General features: G+C 42.7%; 1 protein-coding gene across 2 annotated transcripts in view; it reads right to left on the reverse strand.

The window, feature by feature from the left end:
- The window catches only part of arhgef9a (Cdc42 guanine nucleotide exchange factor (GEF) 9a), a 176,901-nt gene extending 163,884 nt beyond the window's left edge, over positions 1-13,017 (reverse strand). For both annotated transcript variants that reach the window (XM_068047936.1, XM_068047935.1), the window contains exon 1: positions 12,877-13,017. In XM_068047936.1, the coding sequence (XP_067904037.1) occupies positions 12,877-13,002 (126 nt within the window). In that variant the 5' untranslated portion in view covers positions 13,003-13,017. The remainder of the gene's footprint in view (positions 1-12,876) is intronic.
- Between the last annotated feature and the right edge of the window lie 11,319 nt (positions 13,018-24,336).

The following is a 24,336-nucleotide window of genomic DNA, read 5'->3' on the forward strand; positions in this document are numbered from 1 at the left end:
CCTCAGAGGAGGAGGATTCTTCTGAGGAGGCACCATCACATATTCCATCACTCCCTAGTCACCAGCACAATGGCTGCCATCACATCTAGATTACAGAGTGAGGTAGATTGGTATGTATACGTTAATGCACCTAGCACTAGTGTCCCGGGGCAGGATGTGGTGGAAGGGACAGCCCAGAAGAAGGCAAGGTCCTATTCCAGCTGATCTGCGGAAAGGGAGTTGTGGACAACAGGGTCCCAGGAATGAGGAGAAAACTGTTTGCCTCGCACAACCAGTTATACCAGGTACTGAACATCCTGCCAAGATGTTTCATTACCATGGCTGAAGGAAAAAAGGAGTCTGCTTTCAGCTTGAGTGGTGTCATTTTGCATGGCATCAGCAGCCTACCTTGGAGAGTGTGGCCACCTCCAGGGATTCTGCCCTCACAATAGGACACTTTTCAGCTATGGTGGAAGCTCAAATGGTTGCAATGGAGACTCTGGATATTTAAACCTATAGTTCACCTTGGATAGACAGACCTTAGAGAGATTTGGTGGAATAGTAGAAAGGGGATTCACTTGTCTGCTGCAATCTGCTCTCCTGCACATCAGATAAAGCAATGAGTCCCACTCTCAGAGTGGCAATGGCACAGTGGGAGTTGGAATGTGTTAACCTCTCATAACAGCATGTCTGATCCTTCGCCAGCCCTTGACTAATACCCAGAATGGTGCCAAAAAAATCAGCTGGCCAAAATGCTGCCGCTTTCAGCTTAGGTTCAAGCACCCAAGAATCATCAGTCATGGTCATCTCAAGATTCCCAACATGAGCAACAATAGCCTTCCACCAGCTCTGCTGAATCCACTGAAAGAACACCTTGTGGCGTTAGTAGAGTGAGGAAAACTTCCATTAATTATATTTTTATGAGTTGAGCACTTGGTTGTCAAAAAACTTTAGTTCAGTCTTTTGTTTGAGGGCAACATGCAGTCAGGGATACTGGCAAATTAGGTTGCAGGACTTTGATCATCTCCCAAAGATGTTGGCTGTGACTAGGATATAGTTATGAAGCATTTTCAGCACAGAAACAGGCTATTTGGCCTAACAGGTCTATGCTAGTATTTGTGCTGCACACGAGCCTCATCCCACTCCTCTTCAAATAACTCCTTCAAAATATCCTATTCTTTTCTTTCCTCATGTGCATATCTAGCTTCTCCTTGAATACATCTATGCGATTCGCCTCAACTACTCACTGTAGTAGTGAGGTCCACATTCTTACCAGTCTGCGTAAAGAGATTTCTCCTAAATTTCCTTTTGGATTTATTAGTGACTATCTTATATTTATAGCCTTTATAACCCACATGTGGGAACAACTTCTCTACGTCTATGCTATGAGACCCTTCCATAATCAAGAAGGCCTCTATCGAGTCACCCGAGTCTTCTCTTCTCTAGAGAAAAGAGCCCCGGTCTGCTCAATCTTTCCTGAAAGGTATAACCTTTCAGTTCTGATATTATTCTAGTAAATCTATATTACACCTTATCCAGCGCATCCATATCCTGTTTATAATAAGGGGACCAGAACTGTTCACAATACTCAAATTGTGGCCTAACCAAGGCTCTGTATATGTATAGCATAACTTTTTTTTTTAATTCTCTCCCTCTAGAAATAGAGTTATACAGCACTGCAACAGGCCCTTCGGCCCATCGTGTCTGTGCCAGCCATCAAGCACCTAACTGTTCTATGCCCATTTTCCAGCACTTGGCCCCTAGCCTTGTATACTATGGCATTTCAAGTGCTCATCAAAATACTTCTTAAATGTTGTGAGGGTTGCTGCCTCTACCACCCCTTCAGGCAGTGTATTCCAGATTCCAACCACCCTCTGGGTGAAAATTTTTTCCTCAAATCACCTCTAAACCTCCTGTCCCTTACTTTAAATCTATGCCCCCTGGTTATTGACCCCTCCGCTAAGGGAAAATGTAACTTCCTATCTAACCTATCAATGCCCCTCATAATTTTGTATACCTCAATCATGTCCCCCCTCATCTTTCTTTGTTCTAAGGAAAACAACCCTAGCCTTTTCAGTCTCTCTTCATTGCAGAAATGCTCCAGCCCAGGCAACATCCTGGTGAATCTCCTCTGCACCCTCTCCAGTGCAATCACATCCTTCCTATAGTGTGGTAACCAGAACTGTACACAGTACTCCAGCTGTGGCCTAACTAGCATTTTATACAGCTCCATCATAACCTCCCTGCTCTTATATTCTATACCTCGGCTATTAAAGGCAAGTATCCCATATGCCTTCCTAATCACGTTATCTACCTGTGCTGCTGCCTTCAGTGATCTATGGACAAGTACACCAAAGTCCCTCTGACCTTCTGTACTTCCTAGGGTCCTACCATCCATTGTATATTCCCTTGCCATGTTAGTTCTCCCAAAATGCATCACCTCACACTTCTCAAGATTAAATTCCATTTGCCACAGCTCCACCCATCTTACCAGCCCATCTATATCGTCCTGTAAACTAAGGCTTTCCTCCTCACTATTTACGACACCACCAATTTTCATGTCACCTACGAACTTACTGACCGTACCTCCTATATTCACGTCTAAGTCATTAATGTACACTACAAACAGCAAGGGTCCCAGCACCGATCCCTGTGGTACACCACTGGTTACAGGCTTCCACTTGCAAAAACAACCCTTGACCATTATGCTCTGTTTCCTGCCACTAAGCCAATTTTGGATCCAATTTGCCAAATTGCCCTGGATACCAGGGGCTCTTACCTTCTTAACCAATCTCCCATGCGGGACCTTATCAAAAGCCTTACTGAAGTCCATTTGGACTACATCAACTGCTTTACCCTCATCTACATATCTAGTCACCTCCTCGAAAAATTCAATCAAGTTAGTTAGACATGATCTCCCCCTGACAAAGCCATGCTGACTATCCCTGATTATTCCCTGCCTCTCCAAGTGGAGATTAATCCTGTCTCACAGAATTTTTCTAATAGTTTCCCTACCACTGATGTTAGACTCACAAGCCTGTAATTATCTGGTCTATCCTTGCTACCCTTCTTGAATAATCGTACCACATTCGCTGTCCTCCAGTCCTCTGGCACCTCTCCCGTGGCCAGAGAGGATTTGAAAATTTGTGTTAGAGCCCCTGCTATCACCTCCCTTGCCTCACATAACAGCCTGCGATACATCTCATCTGGGCCTGGGGATTTATCCACTTTTAAGCCCGCTAAAACATCTAATACTTCCTCCCTTTCAATGTTAATATGTTCAAGTATATTGCAATCCCCCTCCCTGATCTCTACACCTACGTAGTCATTCTCCACAGTGAAAACAGATGAAAAGTACAGTTAAAAACTCACCTATGTCCTCTGGCTCCACACACAGATTGCCACTTTGGTCACTAATGGGCCCTACTCTTTCCCTGGTTATCCTCTTGCTCTTAATATACTTATAAAACACCTTAGCATTTTCCTTTATCTTGCCCACCAATGTTTTTTCATTTCCCCTCTTCACTCTCTTAATTACTTTGTTTTTAACTACCCCCCTACACTTTCTATACTCCTCTAATGCCTTCACTGTTTTCAGCGCTCCGAATCTGCCATAAGCCTCCTTTTTTTTTTTCCCTGCTCCAATACTCTATATCCCTTGACATCCAGGGTTCCCTGGACTTGGTCCTTCTATCCTTCACCTTAACGGGTACATGTTGGCTCTGAACCCTCATTATTTCCTCTTTGAATGACTCCCACTGGCCTGATATAGACTTTCCTACAAGTAGCTGCTCGCAGTCCACTTTGGCCAGATCCTGTTTTATCAAATTGAAATCGGCCTTCCACCAATTTAATCCCTTTACTTCTGGCCCGTCTTTGTCCTTTTCCATAACTACCTTAAATCTTACAGAGTTATGGTCACTATCCCTGAAATGCACCCCCACTGGTACTTCTGCCACTTGTCCAGCTTCATTCCCTAGGATTAGGTCCAGTACTGGAATGAATCCCAGCACTGTGTTTGCTTAACCTGCATCACTACTTTTAGTGATCGGTGCATCTGTAACCCCAGATTCCTCTGTTCCTCCATCCCATTTAGACACCATTTTCCAAGACATATGTGGCCTCCTTATTCTTTCTACCAAACTGTGTTACTTCATACTTATCTACATTAAAGTTCATTTGCCAATTACACACACACATGCCAGTATCTTGCCCAAATGGCAATACTAATACAAGAGTCTAGAGGGTGATTGCCAGCAGTTTATTGAATCATTGGCAACATCATATCCAAGTATGATTGGCTTCTCATCTGATGTCCACACATGAGCACTTGCCAGAAGTCCCTGTATAGCAACTGTGGATTTATCCCTTCCCAGCTCAGAGAAACTGTTCCTAATTGTCGCATATTAGCTACTGTTACAGGTGAGATCACATAACGCAGCACAACTTAGGATCTTCTTCTCTGTCTCATTCACTGCTGTACAGTAGCTCATTAGAATATAAGAAAACCCAGAACAGTAAAAACACAATTTGGTCCATCAAGCACCCTCCACACAGAGCCCAAGCATCACTGAGTCACAAGGGGAGGCAGTGGCGTAGTGGTATTGTCACTGGACTGGAAACCCAGAAACCCAGGGTTTGTTCTGGGGACATGTGTTCGAATTTCACTATGGGAGAAGGTGGAATTTGAATTCAATTAATAAATCTGGAATTAAAAGCTAGTCGAATGATTGTCGACTGTTGTAAATACTCATCTGGTTCACGAATGTCCTTTCGGGAAGGAAATCTGCTGTCCTTACACCTACAAGTGACTCCAGACCCACAGCAATGTGGTTGACTCGTAAATGGCCTAGCAAGCCACTCAGTTGTATCAAACCACTACAAAGTCGATAAGGAATGAAACGGGACAGACCACTCGTCATCGAACCAGGCACCGGAAACGACAGTGGCAAACCCAGTCCTGTCGACCGTGCAAAGTCCTCCTTACTAACATCTAGGGGCTTGTGCCAAAGCAGCCTGACATAGTCATACTCATGAATCATACCTTGCAGACAAAGTCCCAGACACTGGCATCACCATCCCCGGGTATGTCTTGACCCACCGGCAGGACAGACCCAGCAGAGGTCGTGGCACAGTGGTATACAATTGGCAGGGAGTTCCCCTGGGAGTTCTCAACATCGACTCCAGACCCCATGAAATCTCATGGCATCAGGCCAAACATGGGCAAGGAAACCTCCTACTGATTACCACCTACAGCCCTCCCTCAGCTGATGAATCAGTACTCTTCCATATTGAACACCACTGGGGGTGGCAAGGGCACAGAATGTACTCTGGGTGGGGGGACTTCAATGTCTTTAATCAAGAGTGGCTCGTTAGCACTGTTACTGGCCGAGTCCTAAAAGTCATAGCTGCAAGACTGGGTCTGCGGCAGGTGGTAAGAGAACCAACAAGGGGGAAAAACATACTTGACCTCATCCTCATCAATCTGCCTGTCGCATATACATCTGTCCATGACAGTACTGGTAGGTGTGACTACCAGACAGTCCTTGTGGAGACGAAGACCTGTCTTCGCATTGAGGATACCCTCCATCGTGTTGTGTGGCACTACCACCGTGCTAAATGGGATAGATTTTGAACAGATCTAGCAACACAAACTGGGCATCCAAGAGGTGCTGTGGGACATCAGCAGCAGCAGAATTGTACTCAACCACAATCTGTAACCTCATTGCCCAGCATATCCCACACTACCATTACCATCAAGCCATGGGATCAACCCTGGTTCAACAAAGAGTGCAGGAGGGCATGCCAGGAGCAGCACCAGGCATACCTCAAAATGAGGTGTCAACCTGGTGAAGCTACAACCCAGAACTGCTTACATGCCAAACAGCATAAGCAGCATGCAATAGACAGAACTAAGCAATCCAACGCCCAACAGATCAGATCTAAGCTCTGCAGTTCTGCCACATCCAGTCATGAATTGTGAATGATTAAACAACTAACTGGAGGAGGTGGCTCCACAAATATCCCCATCTTCAATGATGGGAGAGCCCAACACATCAGTGCAAAAGATAAGCATTTACAACAATCTTCAGCCAGATGTGCCGAGTTGATGATCCATCTCAGCCTCCTCCTAAAGTCTCCAGTATCACAGATGCCGGTCTTCAGCCAATTCGATTCAGTTCGCGTGATATCAAGAAACGGCTGAAGGCACTGGATACTGCAAAGTCTCTGACAACATTCCGGCATTAGTACTGATGACCTGTGCTCCCGAACTTGCCATGCCCCTAGCCAAGCTGTTCCAATACAGCTACAACCCTGGCATTTAGCTGGCAACGTGGAAAATTGCCCAATTATTTCCCAGGACAAATCTAACCTGGCCAATTGCCACCCCATCAGTCTACTCTTGATCATCAGTAAAGTGATGGAAGGTGTTGTCAACAGTGCTATCAAGCGGCACTTGCTTAGCAATAATCTACTCAGTGACACAATTTGGGTTCCACCAGGGCACTCAGTTCCTGACCTCATTACAGCCTTGGTCTAAACATAGACAAAAGAGCTGACTCCAGAGATGAGGTGAGAGTGAATGCCCTTGACATCAAGGCAATATTTGACCAAGTAAGGCATCAAGGAGCCTGAGCAAAACTGGAGTCAGTGAGAATCAAGGGGAAAACTCTCTGCTGGTTGGAGTCATACCTAGAGCAAAGGAAGATGGTTGTGGTAGTTGGAGGTCAATCATCTCAGCTCCAGGACATTACTGCAGGAGTTCCTCAGGATAGTGTCCTAGGCCCAACCATCTTAACCAGTTTCATCAATGACCTTGCTTCAATCATAAAGTCATAAATGGGGATGTTTGCTGATGATTCGACAATGTTCAGGACCGTTCATGACTCCTCAGATAATGATGCAGTCCGTGTAGAAATGCAGCAAGACCTGGACAATAACCAAGCTTGGACTGATAAGTAGCAAGTAACATTCGCGCAACACAAGTGCCAGGCAATGACTATCTCCAACAAGAGATAATTTAACCATCTCCCCTTGACATTCAATGGCATCACCATTGCTGAATTCCACACTACCAACATCCTGGGGGTTACCATTGACCAGAAACGGAACTGGAGGAGCCATATAAATACCATAGCTACAACAACAGGTCAGAGGCTAGGAATCCTGAGGCGAGTAACTCACCTCCTGACTCCCCAAACCTGTCCACCATCTACAAGGCACAAGTCAGGAGTGTGATGGAATACTCTCCACTTGCCTGGATGGGTGCAGCTCCAACAACACTCAAGGAGCTCAACACCATCCAGGACAAAGCAGCCCGCTTGATTGGCACCCATCCACAAACATTCACTCCCTCCACCACCAACGCATAGTGGCAGCAGTATGTACCATCTACAAGATGCACTACAGCAATGCACCAAGCCTCCTTTGACAGCACCTTCCAAACCCACGACCTCTACCACCTAGAAGGGCAAGGACAGCAGATGCATGGGAACACCACTACCTGCATGTTCTCCTCCAAGCGACATGACATCCTGACTTGGAACTATATTGCCGTTTCTTCACTGGGTCAAAATCCTGGAACTCCCTTCCTAACAGCACTGTGGGTAGACCTACCCCACATGGACTGCAGCTGTTCAAGAAGGCAGCTCACCACCTTCTCAAGGGCAGTTAGGGATGGGCAATAAATGCTGCACTAGTCAGTGATGCCCACATCCCACGAACGAATAAAAAAAAAATTCTTCATAAACTTCCCATCCACACCACCTGTTTATCTGCTACTTTAGTTCCACTAAAGGGATAACTCTGCTTCTCCAGCGGAAAGGCACACTTATTGGGAGTCCATGTCAGAAAATCAGGGCCTTACTTTGTCGGAAGCTATGACTGTTTTGAGTGAGCTGACCATCCAAATGAATTCAGATTTTGAATCTGGAGCCACAGTCTAATAGTCCAAATTTCACTTTTATGAGCTATAAAAAATAGGAGAGGCTCCATGATTAGTGGCTGTCTGTATCCTAAATATTTTACCATTAAAGGAATCAGGCACTCTACTGGGTTGCTCGGATCAAAATACATATCACCTCCAATGAGTGAGCAGAGAATTGTGTGTATGGATTGGATTGCATATCCACTGGATAAGATGCCTACTCCTCGAATATCAACTGTAATAAAGTTAAACTCTCAGCAAAAATGTACAAAAGTATGATAAATACATTTAAGGCATGGTAAGTACTTACATTATTTGTGAAAGTGCATGACTTTGTGAGTCAATCTGTTAATGATGTAGCTGATAGTAGCAATATGTTATCTCCCAGCAGAAATTTGCTGCATAAATGCCATAATATACACAAGAAAATATACCAGCATCTCATGTACTTCACGTCAAGCAGCAACTGCATAAAGCCACGTGGAGCTAAGTATACAGATAATGACTGACTTGCCTGCAGAGACTTGGATCTGTGGTTTTCTGTGTCTGTGAATTAACTACACTGCCACTGGTTTATTATGACAGTTTACTAAAATAATTTTTCTTTAATTTTATATGTAGAAGAAAAAAATACCACCTTGAGCAGCTTTACATCTGGAAATAAATTAATATCAGGTCTGACTAGACAATCTCACCCTCTTTCAATCGTTTCTCAGTTGAGCATAGAATTAAGGTTAATAAAGTCTTAAAGAGTTTTCTTTCTCTATTTTAAATATTTATTTATCAGTTCTTTATGAGGAGGTTCCTGTTAGGATGATAAGGCATTATTAAGGAAATTTGCATGAGGCTCCACACTGCACCTTTTTCTTTGCAGTATATACCTGCAGCAAAATTCAAGCTTATCTACATTGGAGTCGACTGATCTCACAAGGCTGCCTTGTGTCATTGACTCATTGGGCTGAATTTTATTAGCGCGCTGCACATCACGGTGGTGCATTTTGAAGTCGGCGGCCTTCAGAAATGGATGTGCCGTCGCTGAGCCCGCGCGATATTTCACACAGGGGCTCATTTAAATGGAGCGGGCAGAGCAGCCGCCCCAGAGGATGTAAAGAGGGTGGCTGCTCCGTCCCCGCGCAGGTGCCGGCGCCATTTCTAAAGGGTTTAAAGTCACATTGCAGGCAAATTAAAATGGAAAACCTTATTAACAGATTGAGGACCTCCCTCCCCCACCCTCCCAATTGCCATTTCATGTTATTTACACACTGGAAAACCTCTTCTTCCTAATCATCAACTTTGCCCCCCGAACTTTGTAACTTTGCCCTTCAACCCCTTCCCACCATCCTTTCAGCCAATTGAACCAGTTTTCACAGCATGCCTTCGGAACGGAGTTCCGAAGGGCTGCGAGTTGTGGCCAGCGGCCGTAATATTGATGTGGGATGGCTGCCGGGACAAGGTAAGTTGATTTGCATGTTATTTAAATTAATTTTAATATTCAAATGAAGGCCTCACCACCATGCTGTGGTGGAGGGGTGGGGGGGCCGCACCGAGGCCTCGCCGCTGCCGGAAAAATGTGACGGGCCTTCTCGGCATCGGGGGTCATGGCGGGCCGCTCCTGCAAGTATTTTAGAGGCCACTCTCGCCACGACTCCCGACGTGGGGGCTGGTAAAATTCAGCCCATTATAGCAGTCTGCATTTCTGCCCTCACATTTCTTGTGTAACGTCGATCAAAAGTCTATCTGATTTTTAATGATTCGATTTTTAAAAACTTTATACATCACCAAAATAATCAGATTCACATTCAGAAACAACATGCATAGAATTCTGTTGCAGATGGTGAAATCAGGAGCTTTTTTTAGCCTGTAATGGATGAGTGCTGTGCAAAAAATTGGCAGCTTGTTAGCAAGGGGTGACCATAGAAACAGTCTTAAACAATTGTTAACAACTTTGAATGCTTTTGTAAAGTGAGTAACATTTTAATTGACAGCAGCTTTTATTTGCAATGTGTTTTTGTAACCATCACAAATGCTGTTACTTTATCTGTCAACTTGTCGTGGCCTTTTTCAATTCTACAATATTGATGTATTTCTTCTTCTTCCACTTTTTCTGCTAATTTTCTGCCCATGCCTTCTCTTCTCCTGACGTTGCAACTCCTTGGTGGGGTACAATTCCATTTATCAACAATGAACCATCTGAAAAAACTGCCCATTCTTTTTGCATACATCTCAGCTGTGAGTGGGGTATTTGACTGCAAGCACTAATAGCTATGCTCAAACATATCCTTGCCAGACTGGCACACTCCTAACACAAAGCCAAAATACTGCGGATGCTGGAAATCTGAAATATAAATGGAAAATGATGGAAATATTCAGCAGGTCAGGCAGCAACTGTGGAAAGAGAAACAGTTGACATTTCAGGTTGATGACGTTTTGTCAGAAGTTCTGATGTCAAGTTATCAACCTGAAAAGTTAACTCGGTTTCCCTTTCCACAGATGCTGCCTGACCTGCTGAATATTTTCAGTATTTTCTTTTTATAATGCACACACCTAACATAGGATTCTGGATAGTGAAGGAAAGTATATTTCCCGCCATTCAATAATTTTAACAAAAGAATGGACACAATTATTGTCCCAGCATCTTTACCAAGATCAAGTTACTCAACACAGACTGAGGATCAAGTTTGAGATTTCACTGCTTAATGCCTTAGAGAGACACCTGGGGAGCTGGCATCCACTTTTCTCACTTAGCTCATTAGATTGATTCTCTAATTTTTGTAGCAATTAGGATCTGCAGCGAGAATGATTTTATGAATTCTTTAGAGCCTTCAGACTTCTAAAATTCAAATTTGGCATCATCTAAACTCGATTTCCTGATTTATGTGTATTTTCTTTTATTGCTGGTATCCTGCACTGTAAGCCTTGGCCTTTCACTTTGGTTTCTGAATTTTTAAAAAAGCATCTCTTCTGTAATATTTTGAAAACCAACCTATTCAGGTCTATGAAAGAAAATGTTCATCTTTAAGAAAAAAAGAATAACTTAATAAGGAAATATTTTGGTTCTGTTCAATACAGAAAATTAGCAATACCGCTTAAATTTCCTATAGTAACATACTGCTTAACTATTCACGTTTTGGGTTAACAACTACCTTAAAACAGGGGCATTTAATTCATGGAGCTGTGCATTATAAGAGAAAATTAAAGCCAACAGAGAGAAAATCTCTTCTCTCAAATGAAGTGATTATGCTCCTGTAAAGTAAAATACATTTGCCAGTACCAGCTGTTAGAGCATGTTTTTGTTATTCATCAGTGGCTGTATTCAAACAGTAAGTCCAATCAAATTAAATACGGGTGTAAATACGGTGACTGAGCCACAAAACATTTACTTGCTTTCAACTGTCTTGGGACCCGACTAAATACTCATTGAAATAGAAACATTTTGGAAGTTGTTGACTCTAAATCTCATTAATAGATAAACCATCCTTTCTGTAAAATTTAATTTGTTACAGTGCAGAAATACCACTAATTCTGCATTGTAATAGCTGTGTAACTTCCTAATTAACACAGCATGTTTAGTTGCAGAATAAAACTATCTCATCAAATTGTTCCAACCCAAGAGAGCACCATCTCCTGACAATTTTCTATTTCTTTAGGTGCCATTTGTTTTGTAAGCAAGATCACCAATCTAACTACCTATTATAGGCAGTTTTGTGGGGTGCACCCAAACCTTAGAAACGGAACTGCCCAAACTCATTTCACATTATCCCATCAGTCTGGGCTGGACTTGACTCCAGATCCCAGAGATGAAAAACTGGTGTTAATCCACTTAGCCCAATATCTATTACAGCAATTATACAAAATACCCCCTCCGTGACCACCCCTTCGTGATAGTACACTTTTGTACAGTGCTGTCCAGTTCCGTTCCTAGGGATCATTGTTCTGCATCCATTGATCTGTAAGAGACCTACAAGATTGAAATTGTTTGGCCTTTGCTTCCATTTGCAAGATACACACATTTCAGATTGTTATTGGAAAACATGGAAGTAAATACTGTAGCGTGTAGTTAACGCAATTTGCGTTATCTAGCCCCGAACATTCAGGTACAAATGGGTCTGTTAGACAGATTCAGGACAGCCCCACTGAATTACATTTAATGTATGTTTCAGTTCTCTGTTGCAGCATGAGCAGCAGCAAATGTCACCCCAAAAAAGCACAAAGGTAGCCTGTCCAGTGTATCCAGTGGCAGGCATCCACTTGTGACCAGCTTCTACATTGGCATTAATAGTAAGGTTTAAGGGTAGTTTTTTTCTACTCTTCCAATCAATGGAGAATTGACCCGACCCTTCTAATCACACAAACATACATACAAATTACTGGACAATATATTAAAATAGAAAAATGATTACTGCATTTGGTCAATGAAAGAAATACTTTACCATGCACCACCAAACATAGATTTCATTCAGGTGTACAGCATTTCAGGGCAAAGCATAATTAAAGAGCATTGGTCATGACTGCCCGTGTACACTACCACAGCAAAGCAACTAGTAAGCCTAAACATTTGTTTATTTCTAAGATACTTTCATTGTTTTTCATCATGACAATATAGTTACACTATTGCCAGACCTTAGCTTTCAGAGATTCAAACTGAAATTGTACAGCATCTTTGAACACAAAAGAAAAGCTAAAGTTTGGGGTAACGACTCTTCATCAGTACTGACACAATGTCACCATCTAAAATATTTTATTTTTAAAATAATTAAATCTTTTCTCTTTACTGATGTTAACAGACCCACTGTGTATTTCCAGCATTTTCTGTTCTTATTTCATGGTTTCAACATTTACAGTATTTTTCTTTTCATCGCTTACATTTTCAGTTCTGTTCACAAAATGTTACTTTGTGCCACTGTAGTCTTAATATCCCATGAAGCAGCAATCAAACATAAATGGATAATATCTCTTTCTCCTTCACTTACCCTCACAAAACTGGCCGGAAACCAGCCTTCTTCATCGTCAATCTGTCCCCACCACCAATCCTTGTTAGAGGCATCGAGGACTTTAATAACGTCCCCCGCTTTGAATGCCAACTCACGGTCGGCCATTGTGACGTGATCCCATACTGCCTCAGCACTGACAATGTAACCGCCACTGATCAACTAAAAATAAACACAGAAAAGGGGAGAAAGAAAACACCAGAGATTAAGGTTATTATCATCACAAATGAATATAAACCATCTCACACACAATCTCTGGTATATGATCACACTCTATTTGGCAGCTGATTGACTAGATAATTACATGTATGTATGTTTGGGTAAAATTGACAAAATTTGAATAGAACCCAATAGAGGAAAAGAAAATTACTGCCAAGAAAGAGTCTTCTTTTGTGAAAAAGAAAACCAACTAAATACGGCTAAGACACTCAACAAAAATTGTTTATTGTTTTTCCTTAGAAAGGAAACTAGGATTAGGAAATCTAAACTGTCCATGCAGGAATGTAATTATACTCAGAGGAGGGATGGCAATATTGGTCTCCATGAATTAGAAAGGGGAAGAAATGAAAAAAGATGAGTGCTGCTGATTATTTTCCAGCAATCCCTGATGGTAGAGCATGTATGTGAACACCTGGTGAGAAGCTGCCATAGTTAAATAACCTGCCAAGGTGAATATTAACCACTTAAGTGAGATATCGGAGAGTGGCTAGTTTCTCAGGAAGAAGTCAATATCTTAGCTGAAGGGGAGGGAAGATGAATAAAGTGTCATTTAAAAAAAGAGAATGAAAATAATTGGTAGAAACAAAAATGGGCCATTGAGTTCAACCAGTTTGTTCCATCTAAACCAAATGCATAACATATCACTTAAATCTTAGCAGAGCCAGGAATTGATCTATTTCCCCTTTAGGTGTTTAAACTGAGAGTCACTACATTAGCTGCTAGATTATTCCATAAATTGAAAACTTAATTCATCAACATGTTATTCCTACTGCTGGGATTTCAACAGCTTCTAGTAATGTCCTTTGGTCAGACTACCTGATTTTGCACCAAAAAATACTTTCCTTCATTATTTTACAATCTTGGAATGTCCATCCCTAATCTTTTTATATAAATATTCTTCCATTCTTGGAGCAGCTCAAAAAGTTTATGATATTGAAAAATTTCAAATCAGAAAGATTTTGTTAAAAACAAAGAACTTGAAATGTATTCACACCTAAAAATGGGCAGCACAGGGGCGACAGGGATCGATTCCTGCTCCTGAATGCATAGGCGCATGTAATATTGGGCCTTGGGCCTCATTTACTTTCAGCATCACTACGATGCTCACTGGAGCAGAGTACTCAAAAATTGGGCTGCTACAATGCCAGTCCTTAAAGTCAAACAGAAAGGGGGAAGGTGGGGGCAATTAGAAGGGAGTGTTGCAGTGATTGGGAGGAAGGATAGCAGCGTTTGGAATCGGAGAATGAGTAACAATGGTTGGAAGGGACGGTAGCAGTGATCAGGAGGGTGGGTAGCAGTGGCTGGGATTGCGGAGGATGGGTAACAGTCAGTGGTGTTTGGGGGGTGCGAGGGGGAAGTCAAGGTCTCAGGTCGAGGTAATCTTTGGGCGTGCGGGGAGGTGGAGTTGGTAGGTAAAAGCAGTACACATTAATGATTTAGACGTGAATATAGGAGGTATGATCAGTAAGTTTGCAGATGAGACGAAAATTGGTGGTGTTGTAAATAGTGAGGAGGAAATCCTTAGATTACAGGGAGATATAGATGGGCTGGTAAGATGGGCGGAGCTGTGGCAAATGGAATTTAATCCTGAGAGGTGTGAGGTAATGCATTTTGGGAGGACTAACAAGGCAAGGGAATACACAATGGATGGTAGGACCCTAGGAAGTACAGAAAGTCAGAAGGACCTTGGTGTACTTGTCCATAGATCACTGAAGGCAGCAGCACAGGTAGATAACGTGGTTAGGAAGGCATGTGGGATACTTGCCTTTATTAGCCAAGGCATAGAATATAAGAGCAGTGAGGTTATGATGGAGCTGTATAAAATGCTAGTTAGGCCACAGCTGGAGTACTGTGTACAGTTCTGGTCACCACACTATAGGAAGAATGTGATTGCACTGGACAGGGTGCAGAGGAGATTCACCAGGATGTTGCCTGGGCTGGAGCATTTCAGCTATGAAGAGAGACTGAAAAGGCTAGGGTTGTTTTCCTTGGAGCAAAGAAGGCTGAGGGGGGAGATGATTGAGGTGTACAAGAATATGAGGGGCAGTGATAGGTTAGATAGGAGGAAACTTTTTCCCTTAGCGGAGGGGTCGAGAACTAGGGGGCATAGATTTAGGGTAAGAGGCAGGAGGTTTAGGGGGGATTTGAGGAAACATTTTTTCACCCAGAGGGTTGTTGGAATCTGGAACGCACTGTCTGAAGAGGTGGTGGAGGCAGAAACCCTCACAATAGTTAAGAAGTATTTAGATGAGCACTTGAAACCCCATCGCATACAGGGCTACGGGCCAAGTGCAGGAATATGGGATTCGAATAGTTGGGTGCTGTATGGCCGGCACAGACATGATGGGCTGAAGGGCCTGTTTCTGTGCTGTATACCTCTATGACTCTATGACATGATTTGAATGTGGAGCTGGGAGGGGTACTCCTGCACATCCCAGCTCCACTTTCAGGTAAGTATATTCTAAACACTTACCTTGTTGGTTTCAGTCTGCAATACTCCCTTTAAGGACTCTCTGTTAGGTCACATATATACCTGGTTTACCTGAAAGCAGCCAGCCAATATTGCTGAGGAAGCCTCATACAGACATTAGGCCCCTTATTTGAATATGTAGAGCCTAACATCTGTTTCACGTGATGTACCCCAACACCTTTCTTTGCCAACCCCTACATGGCAGGCATGGCATATTTCGAGCTTGTAACGAGCATGTACTTCCGACCCACCATATTAGCAGCTTAGACGCCAGTTTGAATTCCAGAATTATGAGCAGAGCTGTCCAATATTCTAGGCCAATGTCTGGAAGGAGTGGACTAGTCCATAAAGTGGCCTATTCTCCAATGGTAGCACAAGAGATTTTCCTTGCAGCAGTGGATGGAGGTTTCTCTTTAGCAGTAATGGCTGCAACCTCTGAAGAAAAGCAGCTCAGAAGGGAATGGGAGGAGGTAGCCACTTATTTGATTGCTACCTCCATGACACAACATATCTGAAATCATTGCAGAAAAATATTCAATGGCATTAATAGATAACAGTTTACTAGGGTTGGAGAACCATTCTGGTAATAACAACAATTTATATGGTGCTCCTCACATACGGGAAGATGTTTCAGATCATTTTACAATAAGGAGGAAAGGGATACAATGGACACCGAACATGAGGAAAGAGGAATGGATTGGACAGACCAATTGAAATCACTATCAAAGAGGATGTTGGTTGACATGATGGGGCACAGGGAGCCTATGTATATGCAGAGAAGTCGTCATCGGAAATTCTGTAGTGCCTGCATTTGTCAAGGTAAGAGGAGGGAAGAGCAGTGTCCCAGAGATGGACTGAAAGAGGAGCTGTTGGAGGAGCACAAGATGATGGGAATGAGAGATTTAGTACGAGTTAAAATGTGAACTGTGGCATTTTACGTGAGGTGATGCTTGTGAGAATTTATGTGGAGAGGCCACCTGGAAAGAAGCTGGAGAAGTTGAGCTTGAAATGATGAAGACACAAATTAGAGTTTTAGTGGCAGAAGGAAAGAGATAGGAGCCATTTCGTAAGTTCTCACACAGAACACTTTCTCTTAAGTTGAAGTATGGACAATGCATTAATAGCCCCATCTACATCTTTCCAATGTCCTTTACTAATATACTTTCCACTTTCAGGTACTCCTTGGTGATGCCTTGTTGAATTGTATATGTTGTATAGCATGCATGCATTGTATAGCATGGGAGACTTTATTTGAGCTGTATTACAGTACACCCCTGATCTGTCTAAACATCCAGGACTCTGTTTTAATACGCCAATCATACGGATAATTATAGTCATAAATGAATACATCACATTATATCCATGTTTGACATGTGTACATGGCTACTGTAGAGGAGTCATGAGTTAGAGAGCTGTGGAGAGTAGCTTATTCCCCTGAGCACCAATCTTTCACATTTTCTTCTGGGTTAAATGATGGCAGCATGGTGGATTTCTTTATAATAAAGGCATCATGTCTGCTACCTGGGAAGTAAGCACTGGCCTGCCTGGTCCTATATAGATTAATGGAATGAATGCCCCTGCAATTAATGAATACAGTGCAGGAGTATGCAATGTGGGTGCATTTTGAGGAATCCTGCAATTTCAATAACTGTTAACAGTTGGCCACAGGGAAAGTGACGAAGCTGCTTACTTTGGTGAATAGCGCCTCATACCTGCTTAGCATATTTCTGCACTGCTGACTATTGATGCCCCATGTAGCTGCCTGGAATGAGACTGAAGCATAAAATGTCAGGGTTAAAGTGGCCAGCAGTGTGGCCCCTACAGCATGCATTACAATTCTATCACCAATTGCCAGGGATATCCACCATTTTGAAGGTGCAAGCCAGATACATGTGTCAAAACCAGTGAGTGTGATTATGCAATAATGTGGGCACACACATACAAACAGGCAATATTTCCTATGCACAAATTAGCCAAATCCACACACGGAAAAAAGCAAGACTCTCCATATAGAAAAAAAAACTATGCGAGACCCCGCCCCATCCTCCTTTTCCCCTTGTATCCTTCCCTTTCTTTCTTTCACACATTCTCCACCTCCTTTGCCTGCATCTTCAACTTCCCCCTTCCAAAGCCTGATTTATTTTCTCTCCTATTTTCATTCTTTCTCTACCTTCTTACCCTTTTATCTGACTCTTTTTCTTCTTCTGTCCTCTCTTTCACCTCTGGCCTTATTTTTTCTCTCTCTCGGTCTTCTGGGGCTTCTCTCTTTGCTCTCCTTTCCTTCCGCACTACAGTATATCGTTAGGAAGATTCCACTATCTATAGCCCCATTTCAAAAGCTTCTTTCTCAGTGAACACTGAAGAGATCTGGCTGGGGCCACTAAAGGGAATGGGAAAGAATGCTTCAGCTCTTTCAAAATGCTGGGCTTGGAGATTGAATAAATGTTGCTCACTGGCAGGTCAAAATCCAACAAATCCAGTCTTTCAGCCTACGAACATTTCATGAGTATTAGTACTGAATTCAGCTCCATCCAAAAATGCAAAGGAGGAGGGAACTGTCAGGAGTTTTATGGGCTAGATCAAAGAAGCTTGCAGGCCACATTTGACCCAAGGATTTCTTGGATATCACAGGCCTCTGAAAAGTCCATGCAAGTCCAATTTTGCCTCTATACAATTAGTCGCAATTCTTCTCTGGTGGAATGTGTCTGGTTTCATTTGCTTCCTCCTTCTATTCCAAGTAATGAAATATAAAGCGTGATTCCTATAGGAATACCCACTGCCTCAATTTAATAGCTTGGCAGCAATAAATTGATGGATCAAAACCTATGCCACAAACTCTCCTTGTCCATAGCTGGCACCAGTAAAAACAAAAATCAATAAAGCATGCAAAAAGAAAAAGCTGACGATGAGTTAAAAAACTAGTATTACAGCTACAGGCTGATCCTTCAAATAAGTTTCTCTTCAAAGGCCCAGCTTAACAAATCTTGCTGGATTTTTCTCCGTGACAGCTTTGCCACCAGGACTGCACTTTGGCCTGCTGGTGTGACCAGTCTTTGAATACTAGTTTGATATCCAGCGAGGTACTTCCAACTAATTGGAATGGAATGGCAATCTCCCATCGCACCTAATTGGTCCTTCTAGTAGGGGGTTGTGAGTCAGGCTCATAACCTGCCCACATAAAATGGGTCTTTGTTACCGGCAAAACCCGGAAATACCCAGAGCACAATCTGCTGGATGTAAAACAGTGGAAGAAAGGGGATGTTTCGTGCCACTCGAGAAGAGGAAGACAAGGTACCCTAATAACCTTCACATGCTTTTACTTCCCCTGTAAGAGTTTCTTCACTCATAGCCTATCATGAACGGAAGGAGCGAATGACTCATATGTATTTGTTAATTTTGCACACCTGTTAGCAGCTACTTTAACAAATGCTTTCTCACACTTAGATGGCATTTCAAATGATAGTCAAATGTCCCTTCACACATATTATTTTCTTCTTGAAGTAGAATGTGGGCCACAATCAACGACAGCAAATGTCACAAGTGGGAGAACCCCCAGCTTCTAGTCTCACCTTATATCAAGGAGAAAACTTGGAACTCTTGAGCAGGCATATGGGTGAAGCAGTGGGAAATATAGAAATAGGAGGGGAAATGCCAGCTATAGGTTAGTCATAATAGTTCCTAAAGCAGAGCTGAAGCCTATCAGCACAATATATTGTGAAAGCTTCAGCTCATACCTCGTACTGAAAGGCTCCAGGTATGCCAGAGTAACAAATTAAGGCAAAATACAACCAGAGCCCTGGCTCCTCTTTTGCAAGCCATGACAGCCCCTTTTCACATCCAAATTAATGTAATGCGTTCTATAAATGTAGATCCTGAGGCAAATAGATGCAGGCAAAACACTTTGGGGATTACTGCACATACACTTATTAGCCCATCATCCGCTTGCCTTCCTTATTTGAATCATCCTGCACTGTTGGAATCCCCAAAGGAATTCCCAATCTTACCATGTTCTTATGGTGTTATTTAAATAGCAGCAGCAACTAAATGTTGTGAAGGAAAGTACTGGCAGAAATAAAATGTGCAAAAATAGTGCCCTTTCCTGCAAAAACAACTAATGCACAGAGCAAACTGCAACAATTTTTACTAAAGATGCAAAAAAAACCAGACTTTTTTTTAATAGTGCAATGTGAAGCTACCTCGAGGAACCTACTTGAACATGGCAGGTGTCAGGATTCTCGATGCATCCCGCTTATATGAGTGATGTGCACATTGTGGATGGAGCTTCCTTGAAGTTGGAAGAATCAGGAAGCACAATTCAAACACAATTTGAATGACGTAAGTTAAATGAGGCCTTTGCATGCCAATTGCAAGGGATCATTTATTGTGCCAAATCTTCCACTGGAATATCAGGCATATTACAAAATGATCACGAAGCCAGACACACGATTTTCAGACTCGCCCTGTGCTACCAGTGACACCTCTGAAAATCAGGGCTTTATTGTCAAGGCTGATATACGAATAATGGCTGCTGGAGAAAAGCAAAGACAGCGACAACACCCCTGAGGAGTCAATGTGTTCAGGAGAGAAAAATATAGAGCAATATGGTTTAGATTCTTCTCTGCATTGTTCTGGCACAGTTAACAAGCTGTTTATCATCATTTTAGCCTCAATTTTAATTCTGAGTGAGAATCAGGTGAGTTGGGGCCGAGGCAAGCAACAAATCCCCTTGCCCTTGGCAGCGGGAGGTTCAGGTTATTTGAACTTGAGGGACATGCCTGCCTGAACCAACAAAAACATGTATTTACACAGCACCTTTAATGTAAAATGTGCTTTACAAGCCAAGGTGCTTCACAAGAATGTTATCAAACAACATTTTATATTAAGCACATAAGGAGATATTAGTTCAGATGATCAACAGCTTGGTCAAAGAGGTAGATTTTGAGAGTCTTAAAGAAGGAAAGCAAGATAGAGAGGCGGAGAGGTGTAGGGAGGGTATTCCAGAGCTTAGGGACTTGGCCGCTGAAGGCATGACCACCAATGGTGGAGTGATTAAAATCAAGAGACCATAATTGGAGGATTGCAAATATCTTGAAGAGTCGTAGCACTGGAGGAGATTATATTTAAGGAGGGGCAAGGACAAGGAGGGCTTTGAAAATAAGGATGAGAATTTTAAAATCGAGGTGTTGCTTAACTGGGTGCCAATGTAGGTCAGTGAGTACAGGGTTGAAGGGCGAACGGGACTAGGTGTGAATTAGGGCACAGGCAACAGAATTTTGGACAACGTCAAGTTTATAGAAGCTACAACGTTGGAGGCTGTCCAGAAGCACATTAGAATAGTCAAGTCTAGAGTTAACAAAGGCATGGATGAGCGTTTCAGCAGATGAGCTCAGGCAGGGGTGGAGTTGAGTGACGTTAGAGGTAGTGCTAGGTCGTCTTAGTGATGGCTGGATAGGTGGCCAGAAGTTCATCTTGATGTCAAATATGACAGCAGGGTTGCAAACAGTCTGGTTCAGCCACAAACAGTTGCCAGAGAAAGGGATGGAATCGGTAGCTAAGGAACAGAGTTTGCAGTGAGGACTAAAGACATGGCTTCCGTCTTACCAATATTTAGTTGGAGGAAATTTCTGTTTATCCAGTACTGCGTGTTGGACAAGGAATCTGACAATTTAGAGACAGTGGAGGGTCGAGAGAAATTACATGTAGAAACTGGCAATTTTTTGGGATGATATCACCAAGGGGCAGCAAGGAGGGGCCCAAGGATAGATCCTTGGGGACAGCAGATGTAATAGTGCATGTGCAAGAAGAGAAACTATTGCAGGTGATTCTTTGGCTGCGACTGGATAGATAAGAATGGAACCAGGCGAGTGCAGTCCCACCCAGCTGGACAACAGTAGAGAAGTGTTGGAGGGGGATGATGTGGTCAACCATGTCAAAGGCTACAGACAGGTAGGAATAGTTTACCTTTGTCACAGTCACATAGGATGTCATCTGAGACTTTGATAAGAATTGTTTTGGTACTGTGGCAGGGGCGGAAACCTGATTGGAGGGATTAAAACATGGAGTTCGGGAAAGATGGGCACGAATTTAGGTTGCAACAACACATTCCCAAGAACACAAGTGTTTTAGAGGGGGCAGTAATTTGTAAGGATAGAGAGTTCAAGGGAATTTTTTTTTGAGGAGGGGTGATGCTGGCAGATTTGAAGGAGGGGAATAGTACCTGAGGAGAGAGAACCATTAACAATATCTGCTAAACCTGTGGGAAGCAGCAGCTGGCTGGCAAGCAGGAGCTGAATGTCAGACTGCACGATGCTGCTGGCCACAACTGAAGTTACAGTCCCTAGGACTTAGGTACATTGTGCAAGGGGAAGCGTTTCAAGAAGGCCTTGCGATGGGGTTGGAGGGGAGCAGTGGGAAAGGGCAGACTTTGTGGGGCCTAGAGGAGAACTTCTATCTTCCTGGCCCACATAAGTTTTTAAACTTTTAAAAATTTCCTTATCTCATTTGCCCGACTCTTTGTCCAGCTATTTTCACCTGGTGAGAAAGCCGCAATAGTTTTCTCACTCAAGACACTGGTTAAACTAGCAATCAGGCCCCTATGACTTTATTGGAGCTCCATCTGTATACTTAAAAGAAGAATACTGCCAGTTTCAGTCATGTGTGCTTGCTGCCTGCTCGGAAGCGCATGTTAAAATCAAATACTACAATAAAAGAGCAGGAAGTTGACAGTAAGCCTTGATTTTAACTGCCTGTCTGCCTAATTTTCACTGAAAAGGCTGGGTTAAAATTGTCCCTTCAGTTTCATCTCCCTTCATTAAGCAAGACCATACAACAGTCAAGGAAAACATCGACCCAAACAGACAATTGGAAGAAAGTTTGATCGAATCCCCTACCATTGGGAATGCAATGCTATGATTACTGCAGCATGATGAGAATAGATTTAATCTTCTGCTCTTTGGCCATGGCAAACAGATAATTACAAGTGCACTTTACACCGAGCACTACTCCCTACTCATGGGATTGACAGTGATGGAACTCAGTATATTGCCTTTCCTATATGCAGTAACAACAGTAAGTATTCTGTAAACATATCTCAGTGTTTAAATCGTATGAGTATTGAACTGGATTGCAGGTATGGGAAAATTTTTAGGTCATCTGTGTATTACTCTAAAAGACAACCTATGCCAATCTGAGAGAGGTAGTAAACAACAAGCTGATTTCCAAGACTCTCAGGCCAGAGTTCATTAATTTAAGGTAATGCCTAAACTACCAAGCTTTGCGGTTCAAAGCACTGCAATTTTCTTCCCTGGGTACTGCACTACATCCTACGGATTCAACATAGACATTTGAGGCTGGTACTTCATAACATAGTACAGCCTGACATATATCCATTTAATGGCTATCAATACAGGATGGCTTTTTGGTCTTTAATCCCAGACAGTTGTTACGATCAGGTGAGGAGGGGTTGAAGGACTACCCTCTTTTCCCTTTCCTTGTTCCATTCCTGTCTCCCCTTTCCTGGAATTCTCTATCCTCCTTTTGTTCCTGTCTTTCCCTTTCTTTTTCTTGGAATTCTAGCTCTAGTCTCCACTGTTCCAGCTGTATCTTGGTTAATCTTACTCTGTTTCAGATTCTATGCTTATCTCTGGTTCTTCAATTTCAAAATGGTTGACCACAAGTTTTAGGATCTCAAGTTTCCTCGCTTTTGGATGTCTATTTATATCAAAATGCCGAGCTATTCTCCTTAACTCTTCAACGGAGAAGGATTTTAAACTGTCCCAAGTTACTTCACTCTGTTCTAGGAAGGTACTGACCTCAAATGTGGACATTTTAGTACTCTAGCACAGAAAACCACCAGAAAACCTATAATGAAGTTTTTAAAATTATTGCTAAGGATCAAATTGGTTTCCCGCTTCATTTGTAGGTTTGATCTCAGTTGGAGAGCCCCCCAAATTTCTGTTACAATCAGAACAACAGGTTTATTTCTTTTTGAAGTGGATATACTTGCCAATTAAGTTTAACTGTTTACACACTGTATTCACAAAAAATCAACTGGACAGGTTTTCTTGAGTTTAACAAAGAAAGAGGTTAGCTTTATTGTACTTAAACCTATCTAAGTAAAATAAAGAAGATACGCTCCAAATTTCACACACACACACACTCGAAGTTCTCACTCACACACACACACACACACACACAAATAGCTGACAGAATGGGGAAGGATAGATTGGTTGAATTACAGTCCAGAGAAATAAAAGGGATGCACAGTTTGTGGAGGTTGGTAACTCAGCTGGCTTCAGGCTCAATTCAGTGGTTGTGCAACTTTTCTTTGGTGGATCTGAGGCTTCTGTTTTGAAGATGTGGATGGCTGATTCGATGGTTCTCCTGGAGACAGCAATGCAGCTCATTTCCTTCAAAGAATCTCTGTCTACAGCAGGGATGGATATGCCTGGGTGGCCATGGTCAGCAGGCAGGGTTCGAAGCTTGCAAGGTGGATTAGAGAGAGAGAAAGGAAGGAGGGACCCCACTTGAGACTTGTGCCTTCAGCGTCTAGCTGCTTGTCTCTCTGCTGCAAAGAAAACACCAGCTTAGGCGCACAGATGGTGGGCCTGTCACATAACCATCACCCAGTGATTCAAGCATGGTAGTTACCAGTGTGTATTCCCTCTTGCAACTTAATTAGTTCATGTCTAGGAATTCCCTTCTCACAGCTGGGTCCCATTGTTCAAGTGATTAGGTTTGAGTGTATCATCTCT

The sequence above is a fragment of the Heterodontus francisci genome, chromosome 15 (assembly GCF_036365525.1).
Source record: "Heterodontus francisci isolate sHetFra1 chromosome 15, sHetFra1.hap1, whole genome shotgun sequence".
In the NCBI taxonomy this organism is placed as follows: domain Eukaryota; kingdom Metazoa; phylum Chordata; class Chondrichthyes; order Heterodontiformes; family Heterodontidae; genus Heterodontus; species Heterodontus francisci.